The sequence below is a fragment of the Myxozyma melibiosi genome (assembly GCF_037950935.1).
Source record: "Myxozyma melibiosi strain Phaff 52-87 chromosome Unknown BZA70scaffold_9, whole genome shotgun sequence".
Taxonomy (NCBI): Eukaryota; Fungi; Ascomycota; class Lipomycetes; order Lipomycetales; family Lipomycetaceae; genus Myxozyma; species Myxozyma melibiosi.
In genome coordinates, this window is record NW_027042923.1 from 79,161 (window position 1) to 101,461 (window position 22,301).

General features: G+C 49.8%; 3 protein-coding genes and 2 non-coding genes across 5 annotated transcripts; 2 read left to right on the plus strand and 3 right to left on the minus strand.

Moving 5' to 3' along the window:
- Positions 1-3: 3 nt before the first annotated feature.
- On the plus strand, positions 4-750 carry BZA70DRAFT_268412 (uncharacterized protein; the record flags this gene model as incomplete). Its single annotated transcript, XM_064911158.1, has 1 exon — positions 4-750. One exon carries the CDS (start codon positions 4-6, stop codon positions 748-750), a length of 747 nt encoding a protein of 248 aa, XP_064767029.1.
- Positions 751-2,168: 1,418 nt separating this feature from the next.
- Positions 2,169-2,589, plus strand: BZA70DRAFT_281237 (uncharacterized protein). The gene has a single exon (XM_064913088.1). The coding sequence runs from the start codon at positions 2,241-2,243 to the stop codon at positions 2,505-2,507; it is 267 nt and encodes an 88-aa protein (XP_064767030.1). The 5' UTR covers positions 2,169-2,240; the 3' UTR covers positions 2,508-2,589.
- A 147-nt stretch (positions 2,590-2,736) lies between these two features.
- On the minus strand, positions 2,737-2,819 carry BZA70DRAFT_t65. The gene has a single exon. It is a non-coding gene; the product is annotated as a tRNA-Leu (tRNA).
- Positions 2,820-3,913: 1,094 nt separating this feature from the next.
- On the minus strand, positions 3,914-5,787 carry BZA70DRAFT_197743 (uncharacterized protein). Its single transcript, XM_064910093.1, has 2 exons — positions 5,492-5,787; positions 3,914-5,427 (listed from the first exon to the last, which is right to left on the minus strand). The coding sequence occupies exon 2, from the start codon at positions 5,384-5,386 to the stop codon at positions 4,016-4,018; it is 1,371 nt and encodes a 456-aa protein (XP_064767031.1). The 5' UTR covers positions 5,387-5,427; positions 5,492-5,787; the 3' UTR covers positions 3,914-4,015.
- Positions 5,788-21,791: 16,004 nt separating this feature from the next.
- On the minus strand, positions 21,792-21,863 carry BZA70DRAFT_t64. Its single transcript has one exon. It is a non-coding gene; the product is annotated as a tRNA-Arg (tRNA).
- Positions 21,864-22,301: the final 438 nt, after the last annotated feature.

Consider the following 22,301-nt stretch of genomic DNA (forward strand, 5'->3'; position numbering starts at 1 on the left):
ACCATGAACGCAGTCACTTTCCCGGACTTGGAGACCATCTCTCCGTATCCCTCGTCTGCAAATAACATATATGATCACCATCATCATCCCAGCGACAGCCAGGACACCCACCCGCTAACCCTCCGCGTATTCTCAAACCTGCTCGGTCTCAGCATCGCCTCTGTCGTCTTCATCTTCGCCTCCGTCGTCATCCTCGTCGTCGGCCTCGTCGTCATCGCGCTGCTCGTCGCCGCGCTGCTCTGCGCGGCCGCAAGCAGACGCATTGAGTTCGGCGGAGGGAGTTCGATCGAGGCAAATCACAGGATGCACGTTGCAGGAAAACAGTCGAGTATGCAGAAATTGATGACAGAAAGCGCGGGCTCGATCATGATCATCAGCGAGTCTGATGTGATCCCAGACTACGCCATCGGCAACCCATCTCTCCGACACGGCTTCTCCCTCCGTCGCTCCAAGACCGGCTCCATCAATAAACCAAACAGCATCTCAGACTCAAAGCCGTATTACTACAGCGAGCTCCTGGTCAGAGAACAAAACAGGATCTATCTAGAACGAATGCGTCATCAAACCGCTACCGCCGCCGCTGCTGCTACCGCCGTCTCGTGCCTTGCGCTCTGGCTGTTGAATAAGCGGCTGATGAGGTATTTCTTGGATATCCGCGGCAGCAAGATCAGTGTGGTGTTCAACAAATTTGTGGTCTCGAGGAAGAAGATGAATACTATGAGTTTGGGCAGTGGGAGAGGTGAAAAGTAATTGTATATAGACCAGTTTTGCAGGATCTCTGTCTTCGCCCGCAACGGCCCTCAATAAAAGCACTTTGTTCATTCAATCACTACAGACACAGCAGACAGCAAACAGCAACAGCACCCCAGGGCGCAGCCAAGGATCCCTGACGATCAGACGGGGCTTAGTATTTTCGTCGCAAGACTCCGCCGCCGCAGCCGTGCGTACAGACGGCTCGAATCTTGGTGCAGGCTTCGATTCACGTGCTCGCTAGATTTATCTTAAAACCCAAACGGACTCCGTTCCCGTCTCGATTGCGTTTGTTCGCACTTGCTTGCTTCATTCATCTTTACGTCTTTCTTGTGTCTAGACGTCTTTTCTGTTCCTTGCGAGCGCATTGAATCGCGAACGTGAGACGATCGTTAGAATGACAAGTCTGCTCATCATGAACCCTCACACCCATCATCTCCCTCATCACACCCACCCCGCCGACACACCCGCCGCCGCCCCGCACCGTCGCCACATCCGCACGCTCTCCGAGGCGGCGGTAAGCACGACATCTACCGCGCCGCCGGGCACCTGGCGCCGGACGCACGGCCGCGAGAGTAGCATGTCGTTCATGCGTACGTCCACGATCGGGCTGGCGACGTCCGGGGGCGGCGTCGGCGGCGGGCCGATGTATCTGACTGCGGCGGAGAAACTTGCTGGTGCGAGAGAGGCGGGCGGGGATGAGATGTTGCTTGGGCGGCGGTGGAGCGAGAGGAGTGGGGATAGCTACAGCAGCAGTAGTAGCAGCAGCAGCAGTGGGAGTGGGAGTAGTAGCGGAAGCGGGCGACAGTGGTTTGCGGAGCCGGCGGACGACGGACTTCCAGAGGACTTGGCGAAAGCGATTTTGTTTTTCAAGAAATCAGAGGTACGCACGGGACATACCGAGCGGATCTACCATCTCTGTTCGCGCACGATGGTAGCCTACGGATCATCGCGGCGGATCTCTGCGGTGGCGCGACGACGCGATGACTGTAAAGCAAGCGACGAGGATGGTGCTCAGACGAACGAGAAGATTCCTGATGATCTGGTGAGGTTGCAGAACCTGTTTGATTGGCGCCGCGAGCAGAGGTTGAAAGTCGACTGGTTCCTGTTTGCCGCGCATCTACACTCGCATCCCGACGCTGCTCTCTGCTTAACCCCAGACCCGTCAACCCCATCGCCGACGACCCCGATCAAGTTCGCGCCCTGGCTGTGCCCCGTCCCACGTACCTTCAAAGTCGAAAAAATCGTCACAAAACTCTTCGCCTACCTCCCCGAACTACAACAAGAACTCCGCCCCGCCACCTCTTCCTCCTCCTCCTCCTCCTCCTCCGCCGACGACCACCGCGCGTTCCCCCTCGACGCGCGCTACCTCGAGTACCGCGAACCGATCCTCCACCTCGCCAAACGCATCGCCGACCGCGAGCTCGAGCTCGAGTCCGTCGTCGAACTCGTGCGGGAGAAGCACGCGTTCGCGTTCGGCGTGCTCTCAGATGAGAGTTTGCAGACCATGGCTGAGCAGCTGCGCATGCTCGGGCGGAGAGATTATGAGGATGAGCTGTGGCAGCGGCGGAGGGGTTAGAATTCTGCTCTCTTTTTTTGTTGTATTGCGGTTCAGGCTTGGAGTGGGTGTATATACTCTTTGGAGTGGGTTTGCAACGGAGTCTAGGAAACCTCGGCGTCTTGATCTGCCTTTTTGCTTTGCTTATTTGTTTCTGTTTTTTCTTGTGTCGTTCTATGTTTATAAAGATGGGCGGTAGGAGTATGGGGTATAGATGGTATACATTGATACAGAGCGAGTATAGATGGGGTTCAGATTCTTGTATTATATCGAAACGTCCTATATCATCTCTCTTTATTTTCTTATCTCCACATCCCCAGAACGAGCCACAACCAATCCACCCCTCCACCAGTCCTACAACCACAACCTACTCCAAACAACAACTCACCAAAAAAAAAATTCAAGAAAACAGAGTAAAAAAAAAATGGTGACAACCCTGGGATTCGAACCCAGGCCTCCGAAGAGATGAGAACCTTAATCTCACGCCTTAGACCAACTCGGCCAGATTGCCTCATTTTGACTTAAAAAAATACACTGGCATTTATAAAACCCATGTACTTCTGCGATTTCTGTGTGTTTTAGGCGTGTGCTTGGGGAGATTGAGGGGCGTGAGGGGTGGGATGGGAGGGGAGGCGGATAGGAGAGTGGGAGGAGATGTGTGGAGGGGGTTATGGTTGATGCTGTTGCGGTGGTAGATTCGCAGATACAGAGATCAGACAGCGAAGCTACCTTTCCACTATCTCTGATATGGATCTCTAATCTAGATCAAAAGGCAATAGCAGATATAAAGAAAGCTGCTAGTTCTAGTTTCGATGATAACTTATCTCTAATGCTCTTTCGGGTAGGCATTTTACTCAATTAATTTAACTTCCCTTCTCGGTCTTACTACCTTCCCTTCTCGTCTATAATTCCAACCAATCTTATCTAGACTTATACCGCGCGCAAAATAGGCATGATTTACTAAAGATAACGGATTCCTTATTACTCTAGAAAAGTCGAAAACAAGTACACAAACACACACACAAAAAAAGAGAAAAAAAAAGCAAGTAAGCAAGCAAACCCAACAACCAAGGCAAAATATAAAAAAGGGGGTCAAGTCATGAATGAAAGCAGCACATGAATTGCGTAAGCAAGCAAAAAATGGAAATATATAAAATAAAATGAAATGGAATGGAGAAAAAAAGTGGAAAGACAAATGTGAATGGGATGTTGAACGTTGGATGGTGGAGATGAGACGGTGGATAGGTAGATAGTGTACATGATCATAACGATACGCGATAACGACAAAGGCGGGAGGGAGACAAACAAAGGAGATTTTGAGAAATGTTGATCGACACGTATAAGCTGAGGAGAAACACAACACGGACCAAAAAAGACACAAACACAAACACAGACAAGAAAAGAAAAGAAAAGAAAAGAAAAGAGCTAGATGGACGGGGCGAGAATTCGACGAATGAGGATGGGAGAAGTAGGTGGCATCAGATAGCTCGGCATGGAATGTGAGGAGATACAAATGGAAGCAATTGAGAAAAGAACCATAAAAAGTGGAAAGAAGAAAAACACCCATGAAACCAGGAAAGATGTGCGATGAAGGATGGATAAGCATTAGGAGAAATTGAAAAGAAGAAATAAGAAAACGGGACGCCAAGACGATTTTCGTGATTCAACGAGCAAGAGAAGAGGGGGTTATGCAAGGATAGAGACAGACTAGTTCACTCGGTAGAGCATGGACTGCTGCATCGGAGGTGGGGCGTATGATTGCGATTGCTGCTGCTGTGACGACTGCTGGTGCTGCAGCAGCGCGTGCTCGCCCGTCGAACTATGATGAATCGGCATATCTTCTCTCTTGACCGTGTACTCGTTCTCCTTCGACATATCCGGCGAGTGCGCCTGCGACCCCGGCGTGTTTGGTCTACTCGACGAGATCGACGAGTTTTCATGTACGCTCAAGCGCGGCGAGATCATCGCCTGCTGCTGCGGCTTTTTCTGCGACTGCTGGTGCTGCATGTGCTGGTAGCTCTGCGACGGGTGCATCAGCTGCGGTTGCTGGATCAGCGGCGGACGCGCGGACTCGAACCTCCGGCGCTCGACCGCGGCAACGACCTGCGCGGTGCGCGCGTAGTTAGCAGGGTGGTACAGGAATGTTTTGATGTCGGCGACAAAGAGCGGGTATAAGAGATCGACGATCTTCTCTTTGTTTGCAAAGTCGAGCGCGCGGTCGTAGGGGATCCAGACGCCCTTGAGGTGCATCGCACCCACCTTGACGACGTGCCGCTGCTTCTCACTCTTGAGGATACCGTCGCGGCGGCCGCGGGTCATGCCCGCGACATTGAGCAGCTTCGTGCCGTTGACCATGTCGTTATCTTCGCGGCGCGCGACACAGACGCCTTTCGCCTCGACCTGGAAACAGAGCGTGCCTTCGTCTTCCCACAGCGTTGTCGTCACGCGCGGCTTCATGCCCGGCGGCGGAAATTGGCCGGTCGGGTCGTGGGGAGCGAGCGAGGGCGAGGGCTGCATGTGCTGCGCCGAGTAGTGGTATTGCATCACCGACTGCTGTGGGTGCGGGACGTAGTAGGCGTGCTGGGCGGGCATGGCGACAGCGGTCGGGTGGTAGACGTGGCCGCCGGGAGGGGTGGGGAACGGTTGCATTAGAGCGTACTGCTGCTGCAGTTGCTGCTGTTGTTGTTGCTGCTGCTGTTGTTGTTGTTGCTGCTGCTGTTGTTGCTGCTGCTGCTGTTGCGATTGTTGCTGCTGCATTGGCTGCTGGGAGAGGAGCTGCGGCCCGCCGGGCGGTGTGGGCAGTTGTTGGCTGTAGTCGGAGAACTTTGCGGATGAGGAGAGCGCGTAGGCGGAGTGCGAGCTGGAGAGGTAGCCGTCGGCAGCGGAGGGCGCGCTGGGGGCGGGCGCCGGGGCGGGGAAGTAGTGCTGCTGTGGAGGAATGTGGTAGGGCTGGGTGACGGGGGAGGAGTAGAGCGGCGGCGTCGGCATGAGGGAGGCGGAGGAGGGGATGGCGGAGGGGATCGAGGAGGGTATTGCGTTCGGGGGCAGGCCGATTGAGGAGGAGAGTTGGTCGGACATGGGGGAGGAGGGGGGGAGGAGAGAGGAGGAGAGAGAAGGTACTGGTAGGCGTCAGCGGGGAGAGGAGGGGGAGCAGATGAGGAGGAAGGAATAGGGGGGAGGTACCGGGAGGAGAGCAGACGGGGAAAAGGAGAGAGGAAGAGAGGAGGGACGAGGGCAGATGAAGAAGAAGAGGCGGACGAGCAGAGACTAAACCCGCGACTGCGACGACGACGACAACCACGACGACCGCGACGACAGCCAGAACCGCGACGACAGAAACCAAACGACAAAGGCTTTGCGACGACCACCGACCGACCGAGACGAGGACGAGCAGGCGAGGCGAGCACCAGCGCGCGACTCAGAGGCTCGGTGCGCCGGATACTAAAAACAAGGTTCGAAAGAGTCGAGCGATGGTACCAAAAACGCCTGTCGCCCGCCATGCAGGTCTCCTGCAGCCCGCTGTTCGCGCGCACCGCCGCTGCTGTCGGGTTTTCTAGCGATATGCATTAGCCCGCGCTAGCTGGATTGGGCTGTGGCGGTGCGTACAGTGGGTCGCTTTGCTATCTGTGTATTCGTTTGCTTTAGTTGTTGTTTTGTGTTTTGCGTTTTATTGTTGCTTTATTGCGGTTTTATTTTGTTGTTGTTATATTGATGTTGGTTTGCTGAATCAAATCATAAGGAGTGAAGTAACTAATCATCTCTCCGGTCTTCAACCTCTCCTCGCCAAGCTCTATCGCACTATATAAACAACCACTCATGCTGCACCCTCCTCTCTCTACCTACACCTCCGCCGTACGTTCGTCTCAACCTAAAATTGAACTAACGAGCAGCAGCAGAAAGGACCCTGCATTTTTCTCCTGCTCGAGTTATCACCTTCCCCTCTTCACTCCCCGTGTCGACCGCGTCGTGACCTGTTCGCTGTTCACACCCTTTCACGACCGATGGAGATAGAGTGCAGAGAATATCGAGATCAGGAGGCACTGTGACTGCGTTCTAACGTACGCTGGCGGTCAGCATGTGTGCTTCAATGCGCTTCGTCCATTCTGCGTCTGCGTCTGCGTTCGTTGCTCATTCGTCCGGCTAAGATCCTTTTTTTTCTCTCTTCTTGTTCTTTCTCTTCTGGTTTCACTTATTCTCATAGTCTGTCTGTATTCTGTCTGTTGTCGGTGGTCGTGGTTAATTCGAAGATCCAGCATGTCACTCTTCCCACTATCACTCGTTGATCCCAATGTCATCATGACACAACCATCCTCAGTTCCTCATCACGTCCTCAATCGTTAAGCTTTTCCACCCTAGAATTCCCCCCGTAGAAATGCAATGGCCAGTGCCAGAACGTACACCCAGCTCCGGCTGAACAGCAGCACCAGCCCGAAGAATGGAACAAGCCGCAGCCTGTTCTCAGCACACTTGATATCGCTGACGTCTCGCGTATTAGCTTCATCCGTTCGTGCCTCTGCTTCTACAGCTGTATATGTGCCTATGCTGTTTGCTCTGGCTGCATGCAGCATGCCACCTACAGCACACGTGCATCACCCATTATCTCGTCTAATGTTCTAACGGTCGGTGCAGTGTAGTGCGCAGTGATGAGCTAAAGTCTGGTTGTTCTCTGTGTTCTACAGCAGAGCAGTTGGATATTGTAAACGGTGTAGAGAGCTGTACGCGACAGATCAGACACATATATCTGGATCACCGATCTCTCCGCATCTTGCAGTCCATCCACAAGCACAGACTGGCCAGTAATTACGTATGAGCAGCTCCAATCGTACTTCTCCTTCTTTCTCGAGCAAATCGCATTCTGACAAGTTAAACGACGGCAACAGCAACCCAAGCAGAGTCTACCGAGTGCTACTCCTCGTTACTTTTTCCTCCTCTCTGACGTGCAAAATGCTAATCACCACGCCGGAATATTAATCAGGAGCGCGGCAGCAGTGGCAGCAGCATGAGTACTTCAGATGGCAGCAGCAACAAACCGAGGCGGCCTAGAGGCTGTCGTTGCTGGGCGTCGATTAAGGTTTTTAGCGACTGATGGCTTGGTTGCGACGTTTCCGTTGTCGTGTGGATTTCCGACTTTGTTTGGTGCTGGTGCTGTTGATGTTGTTGATGTAGTTTGATGATAGGAGTATGAAGGGTTGAACAGAAGATTGAGTGTGTGCGGGCTGCTGGGTTTGGAGTACAGTGAAGAGCAAGGACGGGAGGTTCAGCAGAGCGGAATGCAGTAAAGATATTAGCACATCACTGCTCGACCACCTCCCGACAGCCTGCTACAACCATCCAACAGATCAACCATACAAACTCCAATATTAACAAATTGCGATATCAAACACTACACAGCAAACGACTACCGATATCGCGCGGACGTAATGCGATTGCACCTCTACCTCGCTTTTCTCGAGTCGAGCCACAGAGCGTCGTCATATACGGATTTGCCGACCTGATCCGTTTGGGAAATTAATTGCTAGCGGAACTAAACTCGCGACCGAGTCCTGGTCTCCCTTCCTACCATGAGTGTCTTAATACCTGACTGAGGAATAAAACACCAGGAGCGAGAACTGAAAAGACGAGATAGATCAATATAACCGGCGAATAAATGGACGATTGGGACAATATAATGGAGAGAGGACTGGAAGATAAACTCAAAATCAACAACTTTACCGCAAACTTTGTTGGTTTAACTCTGGATTAGCTCTGCCGGTAGCCGGGCCACGCGGCGTTTGAACAGAGGCCGAGGTACCTTGCGAGGCTGTTTATTAGAATGCCAATAGGAAGAAAGGAACAGCGAAGCAGAACAGCAGAGAGATGATTGTGTTTGGCACATCATAAATAGCTTGGTTCAGTGCAGAGCAATAAGTGGAGAAACAAGACAGAAGACAGAGTTTAGGGAGCGGACCTGAGCGGGCGGACACGAGGATTTCGGCTAGTGTGGCTGGCCGGTCTGCAGTTGAGTTTGCCTTCGGACGCGGAAGAGGTTTGACAGAGCAGCGCATTCCCCCACTTGTGTCTGCGTGTGCGGGTGCGGATGGGGATGTGAAATGCCTGGAGTTAAATCTGACGTCACGGTTATCAAGCAGGCAGTCTGATATAGTGCATAGGCAAGCGAGATATAGTATTTGTTTGTCTTCGCCGGCTGCTATCTACTCCTTCTACAGCATTCTCGCAGAGTCCTCCAGCGGCAAGCTCCGCTGCGTTAAGACCGGGGCGAGTGGGGGCAGCCGTACTAAAGCCCATTCAGGCTGGGCCGAAGCGAGAAAGAGATACTCACTCGGGCTGAGCTCTCGGTCGAAACAGCCAGGATATGTTTAATATCCCAAAGCTAAAGCGCGGCGAGAGAGGCAGGAAAGAGTTGGACTGAGCGCAGAGAGCGCAGAACAGGTGAACAGAACAGTGAACAGAGCAGGTGTGCGTGCCGACCGGCAGAGCCAGAAGCAGCAAGCCGATAGGTAAAAAAGTAAGGAGCCTGGAGAGCGAGGAGCTAACCGATCATATTCTGGGCTTAAACCTGTCTTTACGGCCTTGACTGACCTGGCACTGCGGATTTGAGTTGGGCAGCCTTTTTCTCTCTATCTCGCGGCCGGCGGGGCGGAATAGTGGTATTCCTTCGTCGTCATCGTCGGCTATACACCAGTGCTGAATGTAGAAGGCTATCGAAGTCGACTCGACCTGGCCAGGAACAGGGTTATCGTTCACTATAGCACACGAAGTGGAGGCGATAACCAAACTTACTGGAGTGTCACGAAGATGACTAATTAAGGTTTATCTTCTGGTTCGACCTCGCGAACATTACCGACTTCTATCGCCCGACAGCCAGACGGCCCCACAAGGCCTCGGCCGGATAGATAGGAAGTTGGAAGTAGCTACAAATTATACGATGCCAGGATCAGACCATTCGCCGGATCTGGCAATCCTTCAGAGTAGGAGCAGGGGAAAGAGATAAGAAGTAGATATAAAAGGAAGCCGGAGTAGCCAGCTTCCTTGAACCCATCTTTAACCTAATCAACCTATTACGCTTCCACTGCAAACCTTATTCAACTATCGCTCAATGTCTTCCACCAACAACCCCAGCCCTCTCGACCAAGCTACTTCGTCACAGGAGTGGTTGAAAAGAGAAAAGAGGAACGAGGACGGAGAAAAGTAAGAGGAAAAAGTAAGGAATCCTGCTGCAGCCTTCTCGGCTGGATCCGGGTTTTCTCTTTATTTCTTATTTGTCTACGAACTTGTGTATTCCCCGTTATTCTCTTTCCTTTTTCCTTTTTCCTGCGCCTGTCTGCTTGTAGCAAGAAAAGCGTTAGAGAGCGGGCAGTGAGGAAGAGCGGCAAGAGAGCGGTGCGCCACAATCGTAAACGCGAATCCAAAAACGGATCTCGGCTCGAGCCGACCACCTGGCACCCCTGAAAACGGGCGGCGGCGGCGGCGGCGGCAGGCAGCAAAGTTGACTTGAGCGGAGCTGTGTACTTCTGGTGGCCGCGCGCGTTAGTTGGGCGTTTGGGTACGAGAATACTTTTACAGACTTGGCGGTGTTGTGTTCGTGTGTGTGTGTGTGTGTGTGTGTGTCTGCTTCAAATCTTGGTCACATTGCACACAGCAACACAGATAGAAGAACTGCTGATGTCATGGTGAGGTCATAGGCCGCTGCGACCGCGACTAGAGGAAAAGATGGAAAAGGCTGCGATAGGAAAAGGTGCAGGAAAACAGCAAACTCTATTTCCAACTGTGGTTCGCTAAACTGTCAAACCCACTCTCGAGGCAGCCGTATTATTATTGTTGTCGGTGGGACGCTTTGCGGACGAAGACTTGTGTGGAGACGACTGAGAGAAGTTGAGTGGTTGTAGCTCGGAGACCGGGATTGGCGGACATTTACTCTTTCTCGCCGTCGTCGTCGTAGTCTCAGCAGACGTAGCAGCACCGGCTGGTCAAAGCAGCAACATTCCTCCTCCACTTTGCTTCTGTCCTCTTTCTTTCTTTCTTTCTTTCTTTCTTCTTTTACTCTGTTTACTTGGACATTGTCTGTCGCTATCACTCTCGGCTATGACCAGAGTGTATTTCCCACCAGCAGCGCAGTGAACGAGTGTGGATGGGACCTGTGTATTCTGCGTAGTCTCCCAGCCGCAGCTTGCTTCCCCAATCGAGTACTCGTTCCTTGCCGCAGTCCTCCCGCCCACGCAGCCCATATCCTCTCCAAGCAGTCTTCAACCACCACCTCCCACTTCAAGCAGCTCCTTTCGACTAAAATAGAATCTACTCTCTCATAATAACTTGTCCCCCCTATCATCAGCCGCAATCCTCCACTACCCAAGCCAGGCTACCTGACTGAGGCTGAGTCCAGAATTATCCGGGTACGAGCCTGTGGCGCATCACCTGCTCTCCATTCCTCGCTCTTCCGCGCTCAGAGTCGACACGCTCAGCAGTAAAGTACAGTAGTCCGCTGCACTCTGCCTGCCTCCGTCGCACGGTCCCGGGGTCGCCCCGCCCGTTGCTGCACTAATTAACAAGGAACCTCGTCTGGTCGATGTTGCGCTCTTGGGTTGTTTGGCGATTAGATTAAGGGCCTCGTCTTGCTTGTTCGAGCCTATCTCTGTTTGCTATATATAGGAGGAATAAGAGTGATCTCAGTTTTATAGCAGGCGAGCGTAAAAGTGATATCAAGTATCCTGCTCAAAGAGCGCGCCGGGCCCGGACCACACCTCCTCTCTGCGTCTCATTTCATTTTCACGAGATGGCTTCTATATTACAGATGAGGCAGCAGCACTAGTACTCTTTACTTAAATTCTAAAGCACCTGCTTCTCCCTGTAATCTCTCTGATCTCGTAATCTCCCCTAACTGGCTGCTTCGCGCAAACCGTCCGAGGCAGATGGGCTCTTCGGATGACGTCCGAGGTCGCATGGCGGTTCATTTCGATATCGGTTTTGGGCGGCATTCGCTTAGCTCCCCTCTTTACACCGCCTGCCTGTCTTCCTGCTTACTTTTCTCTCCTTTTTCCCAAAAAAAACGCAATTTCAACGGCCGCTCTCTCTTCCCCTGCTTTGGACTCCTCGTTTATGCACCTCTCGCGCATACTCGCTCACTTCTCCCCTCTCGCGGCTCTATCTCTATTTGCTTTTACTTTTCGGTTCAGTCGGTGTCTCCGCGGGTGCGGATAAGTTCCTGCGCCAGCGATCGTTTTAGTCTGGTTCTAAGCCGCCTTCGTCTTTGCTTACCTGCCTTCTGCTTATTTGCTCGCCCGTAGCAGCAGCAGTGTCGCCCGCGCACTAGCGCGTGGTACGCACTCTCCAACGCCACTAAACTTCTCGCCGTTGCCGCGTGTGTCGCGACGCACGCACGCTCGTTGCTTGATTATCGATGGTCCGTCTAGTCTACCAACGGAGTTTGAGCGCTGCTTTCAGCCGCGTGCGTCAGTCAATCTTGCGCTTGATATTCTTCTGCCTCGTACGGTTCTGCTGTTCTGTCTACTTTCCCGATGGCTTTGTAATTGCCGTACTCTCTGCGACTCTTGGTTAGCTTATTATTCGCTGTCGAGCGAGTGACTGCTGCATCACAGACAATGAATAAATAGCACCCTATTTTCTCTTGTTCTAGTGCTAGCCCGATATATTAAAGCGAACTAGTCTTGTCACATCCCCGATTACGACGACCGCGATCTTGGCAGGCCGAGCTTACTCTCTGTCCATGCTTTGTTTCTTTCTGCTTTTTCTGTTTTGCAGTTGTGTGTGCTATTTTACAGCTGCTGGAGTTGAGGTTATGCTGCTGCTCATTGAGAACGTGGAACTGCAAATCACTGCAGTTGACGTAATCCATACCGACTATTTTATACTAAAAATACTTACACCGTGCAAATAAGAACGAATATTTACTGTAGCACCATAGCTTTCTGTAGACTATACCCAATTGCATAAGAGAGCTTCCGAAGCATCCACTTGAGCTGCACATTCAAATCAAACTCGCGAGAGAATTAGCGACGTCGACTGAGTTTAGACACCTCGCTCTCAGCTCCTGCTCATCCTTCCATCGCCTTGAACTTTCTCATTCTCCCACTAAAACACATCAATTGGTCAAAATAAAGATTTTGAAATACTACAATAAGCCAGTCCTAAAACAAATGTTCCAGTAGTAAGTCTCCCCGGCGCGACTTTGGGGAAAACCGCGCATCATCTCGGGTCCATTCCGCGCTCTGACGGGCCTGCGCGAAACTCGGATGATTTACTCGCGTGCCTGGTCTGTCTCCTTTCCTACCTTTTTTTACTCCATAGTTAACGTCTTGCTTATTATCTGATATGCTTATGCTTTATGTCTAATTACAGACAATTCTATCATCAAGTGAAGCCCGTAGACCTTCTCAAACCACAACACTTCCTTAAGAACTCGCGCTGCGCACAGACAACCCTACCATGAATTCATCTTACGCTTCCGCTGCTAATTTGCGCGCGACAGGCTCGTTACACAACGCAATAGTCCTCAAGTTCATCGCCGACTGACTGCCGCTCGCTCTTTTTCTTTAGGGTGTTGGGTTGCATATGGGAGATGATGGGGTATATCTGTGGAGGAGAGATGGGTTGTTTTACCTGAAGATCATTCTTCTTTGTAGTTACAGTACTCCCTCCTGCAAGCGTTGGCATTAGTCAACACAGAGTCGTGACAGTTGCATAGGGTCTTGCAATGAAGTCATTGCAAAGCCGCGGACGCGCAGAATACGCCGGTCGGGAACACGGGATCTTTCATCCCAAGAACCTGCTTATTCGTGTTCTATCAAGATCTGTCGGCCTCCCGACCACTGCTCGTCCATAATCAAAAGCTACTACTCACGTCTTTATAAATCTGCTGTATGTTCTTGAAGTTTTCTAAAGCTGAACGACTCTGTGAAGAATGATGAGAGTGCGGCGCAGGGAGCTGACGTCTCAGCCTGCTGAACTTTTCTGAATTACTGTTCATTTACTCATAAAGTCGGGACAGTAGCCATGATAGACGCCTAGAGTTTTTTCAGTTTTTTGTGATGACGCTTTGGATGAATCGTAGTGGTCGTTCTTAATCTGCTGCTTGATCTGGAGAAGGAGTCTGCAGTGGAACTCTTGTGACACTTTAGACTAACCACCAGTTTTAAAGTTTGATGGTCATTTCCATCATAGACGATGACTACTTTTATAATCGAATGCCTCATCTGAGCAGAAGACGCTTCCTTCTATGAGACACTGCCGATTGCAATTTTTCGCTGTATAGAAGACAGGATGATAGACGAAGCGTTGCGTTGGGTCGCAAGGACGGCAAAGTCATGTCGCGCATGGCCGGTCGGTACCTACATGCATGCGTCGGCCATGCAAGATTTGATTTTCCCCTTCATCTTTCCTTCATCTTCTTTTCCATCTCACCTGCGCTCAGATTATAAAGCGATTAAGCCTATAAGAACCAGGCAGTAGGAACAACACAACAACAACACCAGCCAGAATCTGTGCTCTCTTCTTTTTGGGTCAGCATTTAATTCATCGGTGATATTAATTTAAAATGAATTCTGGACTGTTTAGAACACCGTTGTACATTTAATCAAAATCTTAATCAATTCCACTCGGTTAGCTCACCAGCGAGAGTTACCTGGCTGACGTATTTTTGTAGAAGAGTATGGGGTAAGGTGTTTTCGTTTCCCCCCCTCGATTTCGCCGACAGCCCTTCCTGGCTTTGGGAACTCGATCGGCAGGGAAGAAAGATGCAGGGGGGCATATTGATCCCGTTGTTTGTCTGACAGAGAGTACTGTTTGATTTGGTTGATGCGTCGAAGGTGATCCGATATGCAAACAGGACGGGCGGGCATCATGCACTATGTATGCTGCTGTATGTGCGCAAAGCTGTTTTCTACCTCGGTCCCCCCACACCCACCCACTCACTCGCATGCGGCGAGCACGCACAGGGGCCGCGGCAGAGGGCTTTTCATCCTGCGCTGCAGTGGTCTATGGTTTTGGTGTTGCTGAGGGAAGTATGGTTTTTGGTGTTTTGTTGATCAGATGAAGATGCATCGTGGCTGGTATGACCGAAATCTATGTTACTTCTAGAATTAAAGCTGTCATCAGAGCCGGAATCTGCTTATGATCTATAATTCAAAGTCATTATTGGATCTCTGATATTTACGTCTGACGAGCGAAATCGCGAACGACATCTATTCTGACAGACCACACCCATATCAATACCCGACTCAATCAAATCAACAGCTTCCATCATCTGCACCGAACTTGCACCAAAGTTTCAGATAACGCGCGATTTGAGACAAAGCCAACAGCGACAACAAGTATCCGCGCGCGACGAGCGTTATACTGCAGACACTCGTGCATAACGGGGTGTGTGTGGGGCGGGCGGCGACATATTCGCAAGCGACAGAGACAGACAGGGACGTGGGTTTGGTATAGTTGGTATACGCAAGCATAGCTTTACTTTACCTCGGCGTTTGGTCTGTTCTTTTCTCCATCGCGATAATGGTCTGTTCTTTTCTCCATCGCGATAATGAATCAGATGTCGTCCGTTCCACGGTTCTTTCGGTCTGCGCTACCTATTTAATGTGTCTCTTAAATCTCTTTTTTTTTGGTTTCAGATTTCGCTGCAGGAAACTTTGAATCAGGCAGATTTTTCTACATCTTCCGTCCCTTTGTTCCACATCCTTCCCGATCTCAGCAGGTGGGGCATCCGACGCGCGACCGAGGCTCTTTTGTTCTTTATTAAAGTCTCTGCTCTGGAGTCGAGAGCCTCATTCTTTAAAGGTGCCGAGAGAGCTGTAGGTATTCTCAGAGCAAGGAACTACAGATGCAGGAGGAGTATTTCGGGCAGATCCGACGGCAACTCAAAGTAAAGTCCCCTGTCTGTTTACTATCCTCTTCGCATTGAAAAAAAAATCGCGCCTTATCAGTCAGTCAACTAAATCCCTACAGACGCAACCCTACCATAACGCCGCCGCCCCTTACCTTCCACTCCGAGATGCTGCTGCGCTGCAGCACGGAGCAGCCTATCAGACGCGGTCCTCTCTGCTGTTTGCATCTCTTCGCCACCGTTCTAGAAGAACTATAGTTTTTTCTTTATCTCTTTGAGTGCTGTGGGTTCCACTTCGAGAAGATCATTAGCCGAACACATCGACGATGGTGATACCGTCTCACTACTTTTTTTCTTGGTCATAACTTGTATCTTTGGCTTTGATCCAGTTGAGCATTGGTATACAGCAGCGGCAGAGTAGGTACCTTCCTACCTCACAAACTCAAGCAAAAAAAAGCGACAGCGCTGGCTGCACGATGAGTTCTTGCATCGGAGATTCATCCCCGTAGCAAAGACCCTTTCGTGCAAATATTTTCTTTTCGAGCTTTCCAACTCCCGCTCTGGTCTGATCCGCCTGTTGCCGGTCCGGTGTCGTCGGTGTCTTGTCTTTGTTTATGGTTATGGTACTCGCTTGGCCGGGGAAAGAGCGGTCGCTGCTCGTGCTGGGTCTCACTCGTCTTTCGCAATTGTCCGAATCGGAGTTTCTTTTGCATAATTTTGTTCTCTTGTTCCTTTACTGAATTTTCGAAGACTCCGATGCGACTAGCTAATCATTCGATACTATAGAGAAGAAGGAAGCTGTAGCGAGTACCGGCAAAGCGCAACTCTGGGCTTGTCGCTGCTTCCTTCTCTTGACTCCTTCCAGAGCCATCGCATTATCTTCGATATAGCCGAGGTTCACAGTCACGTTCCTGACGCAGACTTGCTCATCCGGGCCTTTCACACAGACGCGTCTGATCTTTCTTCGCCGTCTTATCAGCGCGCACTCAATCCAATTCGAACGACACACATCCCGATCTCGCGACCGAAACTCGACAGAGAAGAGAGAGACTGGAATAAGTTCACGCCTGGTTGCGCAAGCGATGTTTTGTTTCACTGGATTCTGAATTTGTCAAAGCGCCGACGAGTTGCCTCTTTAAGCAGACTGGTGATGTTCTGGGTTTCTAGCATGTCGTTGTTGGTTTGGGTTCATGACGCGGTGCGCATAATCCTCATTTAAATGCTTGCGCACGAGCTTCTCTTAGTCTGCGGTGACGACTTTTTTCTCTTCCTCCGGTTTTCGAAAACAGTGTGAGGTGGGAAAGAGGACGTGCGGTTGTCTCAGATATCAATGCAGACGTCTCTGCGGTGACGCAATCTACTATGGTACTCCTGCTGTTCCGCTGCATCGCAGATGTGTGCTATTCGACTGAATCTTGAGCTCGTCGAACATGAAATACAGCAGATCAAGCAGTACCGGATTAGCTATAGCTGTTCTTATCCCGATACCTCATCCTTACTGTCGGCCTCAGTCAATCTGACACTTCGACCGATACCGAAATCTAAGAGCATCCAGACACTGAAACATGCATCTGCAGCATCGAATTTTCTTTTCCTTTTCTTCGCCCAGAAGACTACCGCTTTTGTCATGTCCAACCTGCACTGCGCCAAACTATTGATTAGGTAACGATGTATACTGGGCTTGGGTAACTTGTTTGCTGCAAAGTTGCAGGCGAGGGAAGACGGAGCTACACCTTTTGCACAGCATCCGGACGAGTGGTGTAGCAGCGTCGTCACGTTTTCAGCACTCAACTTCAGATTGTGACAATCTATACGACTGAGATCTTTTGCAAATATTACTATTGATCTGAAAAACACGAATACTGTTTATATCTGTCTCTCTCTCGCTACACCATACATCTTTTCGCGTCTACAATCTGCTTTTGTCCTTCACCACAGCATCCTGCACGCACGGCACGACTTCTACAAACATTTGAACTTCATCACAATCATCTGAGCCCTCCAAGCTATGCATGCCTGTGTTTTCTGTTGTCTCAAGGCGGTGCAGTGCGGTGTTGCCGCCCCAGCCAGTTCTGCATTGTGCGAATTTGTCGGCGTGGAAGGCGGGTTTTGCATGCGTCGAGCACAGTGTTCTACCCGCGGCTTTAAATTGTCTACTCCAAGGCAGTTATCTACGACTTATATTTCACATATATTTTGAATAATAAATAATCATGTATTGTATTGTCTCTCATAGATTTTTGTGGTGGTAATCCTCACACATTAGCCAATATCCGAGGCGTAAAATCCGTATGTGCCGGAACGAGCGCGTGCCCTCTCCCCTCTCTGCAGCAAACCCACATATACTTTTTACCCACGCCCCCACGCACACCTCCCTCTTCGCCATTTTGGCACATGCTGCAGCTCTTAGCCTTGCAGTAGAAACGCACTGCTGCTGGTGCTGCAGCACCTGCCAAAAAGTTTTTGTTTTTCTCCCGTTTGCCTCCTGCAGAGTCTGTTTTTTTGAGTCGTAGTGCGCCACGACTGTGTCGAAATCTCGTTTTTCTTTGGCATGGCATTGATTGAATTTACCTTTTGCACACGGGCTTCTGCGTGCGGCAGGTAGGTGAGGCGCGGAGTGTATATTTTTTTTTCGAGAGAACCCGAGTTGCAGATGAGGGGTCCTGTTTTTGATCCCTGAACGGTTAAAGTATGGATAGATATGGAGAGGCATATGAACGCTGCTTGTATGATTGGCTTTAACTTGCTCGAAAACTCTTACAGCTTCCGTTTTCTATGTCTTATTATTTATTTTCCTGTATCTTTATTTATTCGTCGATAGAACATTGAAACTTATGAGATAGCGATGAATTGAGAATCGTGTACTGGAGAGCCGTGATATCCCCGGTGGTACGGGCATACTATCAGCGAGCTGCTGGAGTATTGTGGCTTATCCGCTCTACACAGTCGCACCGTCATGGAATATACAGTGACAAGAGCAGATATTAGAGCTACGAAGGATATCGCAGCAGTGAAGAGTGTTATCATTCAATCACGCTGGCAGATAATCGTCAAGTTGGGGGACTGTTGGTATCTGTGACGCCAAAAAAACAAAAGAAAAAGCCAGAGCAGCTGCCAGTTATCGTCTCTGTGGCGGGCACGCAATTTCATCGGGACCGGGCTGCCCTTTTCTGCCTCGCCTGCTTCTCTAGGCTGATAATATGCAGGGCTGAAATCCCGATGGAATGAAAAGCATTTCTTTTCATTTTTGCCGGCGGTAAACAGTCATGGCGTATGATGCAGCTCGGGAATGTATCCGCGATTGGACGGCGGCGGCAGCGGCGGCGGTGGTGGTGGTGGTGGTACCTGAGCGGTGATGTCTGACGATAGGTACAGCGCTCTCTCTGCCATTAGCTGCAACGAGTACGGCTGCCTGTGCACATGAAGAAAAATGCGTTGAAGCCAAGGAGCGAGAGAGCGTGATGTCAGTTGATGAAAAAAGCTTTTTCGTGGTCTACGCACGTACTAGCCTCGACGCTAGGTCATTATGAACACGAGCGGACGGAAAGCTGCCAGTTCCCTTATCCTTCCACGCCCCCGTTTACGGGTTCGTCATCCTTCTATCGGCAGAAATCGTGTCTCAGTTTGTCATGTTTCCGCTAGAAAATGAATATTGACTACTCATGTTCTTTAGAAGCCGTTCGTACGTCGAAAACTGCTTTTCTGGAAGGCAGTCGTCTTCATCTCATTTTCATCAGCCATCAGCTCGATCAGCTCGGGTTCCCTTGCTCCCGTTCGCTTTCAGAGTTCATTTAACCATCTTTAATAGTCCTGTTTAATATATTGCCTCGTAGCCTTTAGCGATACTGCTGCAAGTCTGAAACTTAATTATGAAACTCTAACATCTGCCTGCTGGGTACTGCTTCTGTTTCTGCTCGAGTGCCTGCCGTTTCCTGGTTTCGCTGGAAGAGGCCTGATTTGTCTTTTTGCAATTCGAAGCACAAGTAGACCAGATGCTTTTTAATAATCTGCTATGTGTGTCATACCGGACTGGTCTGACTGAATTGCCAGGTCAAAGATTCCCGCATAGGCCAGTTCCGACGACCGAAAGCACTTGCTGAATGAGTCGTCTGGACCAAAAAGAAAAGAAAACACCGTTCAGTCGTCACCATTTGGACCTTGTCCAAGAAAACCCGAGATTACCTTAACTCGCAGCCTATCCTGCTGTTTCGGTAACTTTGTACGGGAACCTTGTCATGCTCGCAGGAGAGGGCTGGTGGTGCGTGCCTGGGTCGATTTTACCTCGTCTTGGGCAGTTCGAGGCTTAGCGCTTTAGCTTTATTTGTTTGGCTAGTGAGGTTTAGGAAGGCGACCCAAACTTTTGAAAAAGCTGTTGAAGCGTGTCTGCTTTTGATGCTTGGTAAGGATGATATAACCGTTGGATAATAGACATCGATATTTTGTCTTTCTATCGAATCGTGTCTTATCTGTCTAGATATTCTTTTATGATTGGGTTTTGTAGTCTTTGCCGTTTTAATCTTGAATCAGTCTGTGAGAGAACAGACGATAGTGGGGCATCGAATTCGCTCCAACCAAGTTATCTATATCATGCGTGGTCGGGTAGAGATAAGCAAGCGTCCTCGCTCAAGGCGCTTCTCTCTGTTATAAAGCATCAAGAGGTTTTCACAGCTAAAGCATAGATCTATAGAAATCAGTACAGTGTGAGACCCCAGAAGCCTGTGATGACCGAAAGCGTCTGTCTCGGCCAAGGCGAGGTGAGTTTGCTCTTGCATATATCGGACCTCCAGATTTTTTTAGTCGAAAAGTTCTACTACTCCAGACTTCGCTCTTTATTCTTTCCAGCTTGTGCTTCTATGGATTGTGCGTTTTTTCTTTTGCATATACGAACCCATAAGTCGATGTCTACCTACGGTGCTCTAGCGATGGAAAGCCGATAGCTGCACCTGTCTATGCGAAATCTACTGCCAATATCGTCCTGTTTGAGAAGCCGCTGTTCTTTCACTGTCGACTTCAATCTACTTCTGAGCTTCCCTTATTATAAGAGAAGGCGATTGCAATCGCGTCTTGGAAATCTACGGCCGCAGTAGTGATCAAGCTCTATCTCAAATCAGCCTGCCATTGAGTATCTGTACGTTGCTGTTCTCTCATATCACTCTAGCTCTTTCACTCCGCTCTTTCTGCTACTTCTCGCAAGATTCAGGTCTCTATTTATGTGTTTATCTCACAACTTCCAAAAGACAGCCCAGATCATTCAATTTATTTATTCTTTGCCCGATTTTGTCGTCTATAGAACTGGTTTTGAAACTGCTATTTTATATTGGCATTTTGTTGATGTTGTTTGGCTTTTATTATATCCGAACCTAAGCCGAATCCCGAATAAGCTCTCGCTACCGTACTTCTCGCTTCGACTCCACGGGTTCCTGTTCCTTCAATTTATCGCTATAGCGAGCGTACGCCGCTCAGCAGAACTTAACGGGAGTCTCGCCCATGTGCTCTTAGTGCTATGATGGGTGTCAGGCAGTTATATATCCGGACGAAGACGCGGGGAAGGTTGACCGTTCTGGACAACCGATTGCCGTATAATGTATACTTCCTAATGCATACTGCCTGAGCTATTTCTGAGGGCGGAAAAGCATCGCTGACTGTAATCAGGAAAAATATATGCGCAAGAGCCTACACTGAACCAGCACAAACGCGATATTTACCTCAATTTGATTCCTGACCACCATCAACCTCCCCACCTGAGAAAAAGTAAAAACAATAAAAAGAAAAAGAACATTTCGCTTACATTCATACGTTCAGCAGCTTCTCTGCACTCCATGCAAAGTACATTGCCAAAGCTTGGAGCAGGAACGCGGCGGGCGGGGCGGGGTTTGGCTGTTACGCCAGTTGACAAAACGGTCCAGCTATATCCGAGGTGGACGCGCGGGGAACGTGAGCCGCTGCCATTCAAGTCTGTCTTCGTGAGCAGTGGGGTACATTAGAAGTGCAAGCGAGACTTGTTACAAATGAGCTCATATGTTTTATCCGCCAGGATGGAAAAGGAAAAAATAAAAGGGCTCGGTTGGCGGTGTATATTCCTTAGCCGGGGGAACTAGTTCTTGGCTTTTGAAGAAGTTCGACTTTCGACTCAACCGAACGGTTTCTTGGGAGGAATAGAGTGCGTTCGGAATAGCATCCGCTTACGCAGGTATATCGCTTGGGTGTCAAACACGCTGCCTTGTTCAGAAGCGAAGTCCTGTTCCCTACTTCCGCTGCTGTATACAATCTTGCTAATGATTCCGCTCATGTGTGATCAGGGAGCTGCAATTCAGCTATTGCCTTTACCCTTTTTTCACAGGTGGGAATTGCCCCTCGTCTCACCAGTAATCCAAAGCACTAGCTACTTTGCAACACGAAGTGATGCTGGTCTGCATCGATTGTTGTTATGATAGTTCCCGTGAACTGAATCCCCGGACGCACTCACAAGCAGAGGAAGGCTTATTTCCGAGCTACGCGCCCTCGGGTTTATCAACCGCCACCAATTTCGACAATTACCAGCAGACCATATCAGTGCAAAATAGCTCGCAAATAAATTTCTCAAACACAAAAAAATTACAAATCATCATCTTTATGGTAGAAACAGAAAAAAGAGATGCAAAAAAAATCAGATCTAGACGGGACTCGAACCCGCAATCTTTGCCTCCGGAAAGCAACGCCTTACCTTTAGGCCACAAGACCATTTGATACGCAAATTAGTGCGCTTAGTCCAATATAATCCTAACCTTTGTGCATCACGTGATATATATTGGTTTTGCCTTTCATGGACTGATTTCGAGCTACGACAGAGCGGTGTTTGCTGGAAAGGTTTTAGATATGAATTCAGAAGCTATATAAAGACTTTGAACTAGCAATTGAGCGCGAAACAGGCACGTAAAGACGATATCGTGATTTTGCCGATTCTGCTGCTCGTCTAGTCACGTGGTCGTTCATCGCTCTATATACCGCCCAGGAAGCCTTACACAAGAATGAGTATCAGAGATGAGAGAGAGCGCAGTTTGCAATGATCGCAATGCGCTTTTGAAGCATAAGCGTGAGGGTAATGTGCTGATCTAATCAGAATGGTGGGAAGCAAGAGTGAGAGACGGCAGCGATCGGATTAATTGATAGACGCGCTCG

Bases quoted from the DNA above. Each gene is read 5' to 3' on its own strand.
- BZA70DRAFT_281237 (XM_064913088.1), top strand. From the start codon at position 2,241: ATGAGAGTTTGCAGACCATGGCTGAGCAGCTGCGCATGCTCGGGCGGA.
- BZA70DRAFT_197743 (XM_064910093.1), bottom strand. From the start codon at position 5,386: ATGTCCGACCAACTCTCCTCCTCAATCGGCCTGCCCCCGAACGCAATA.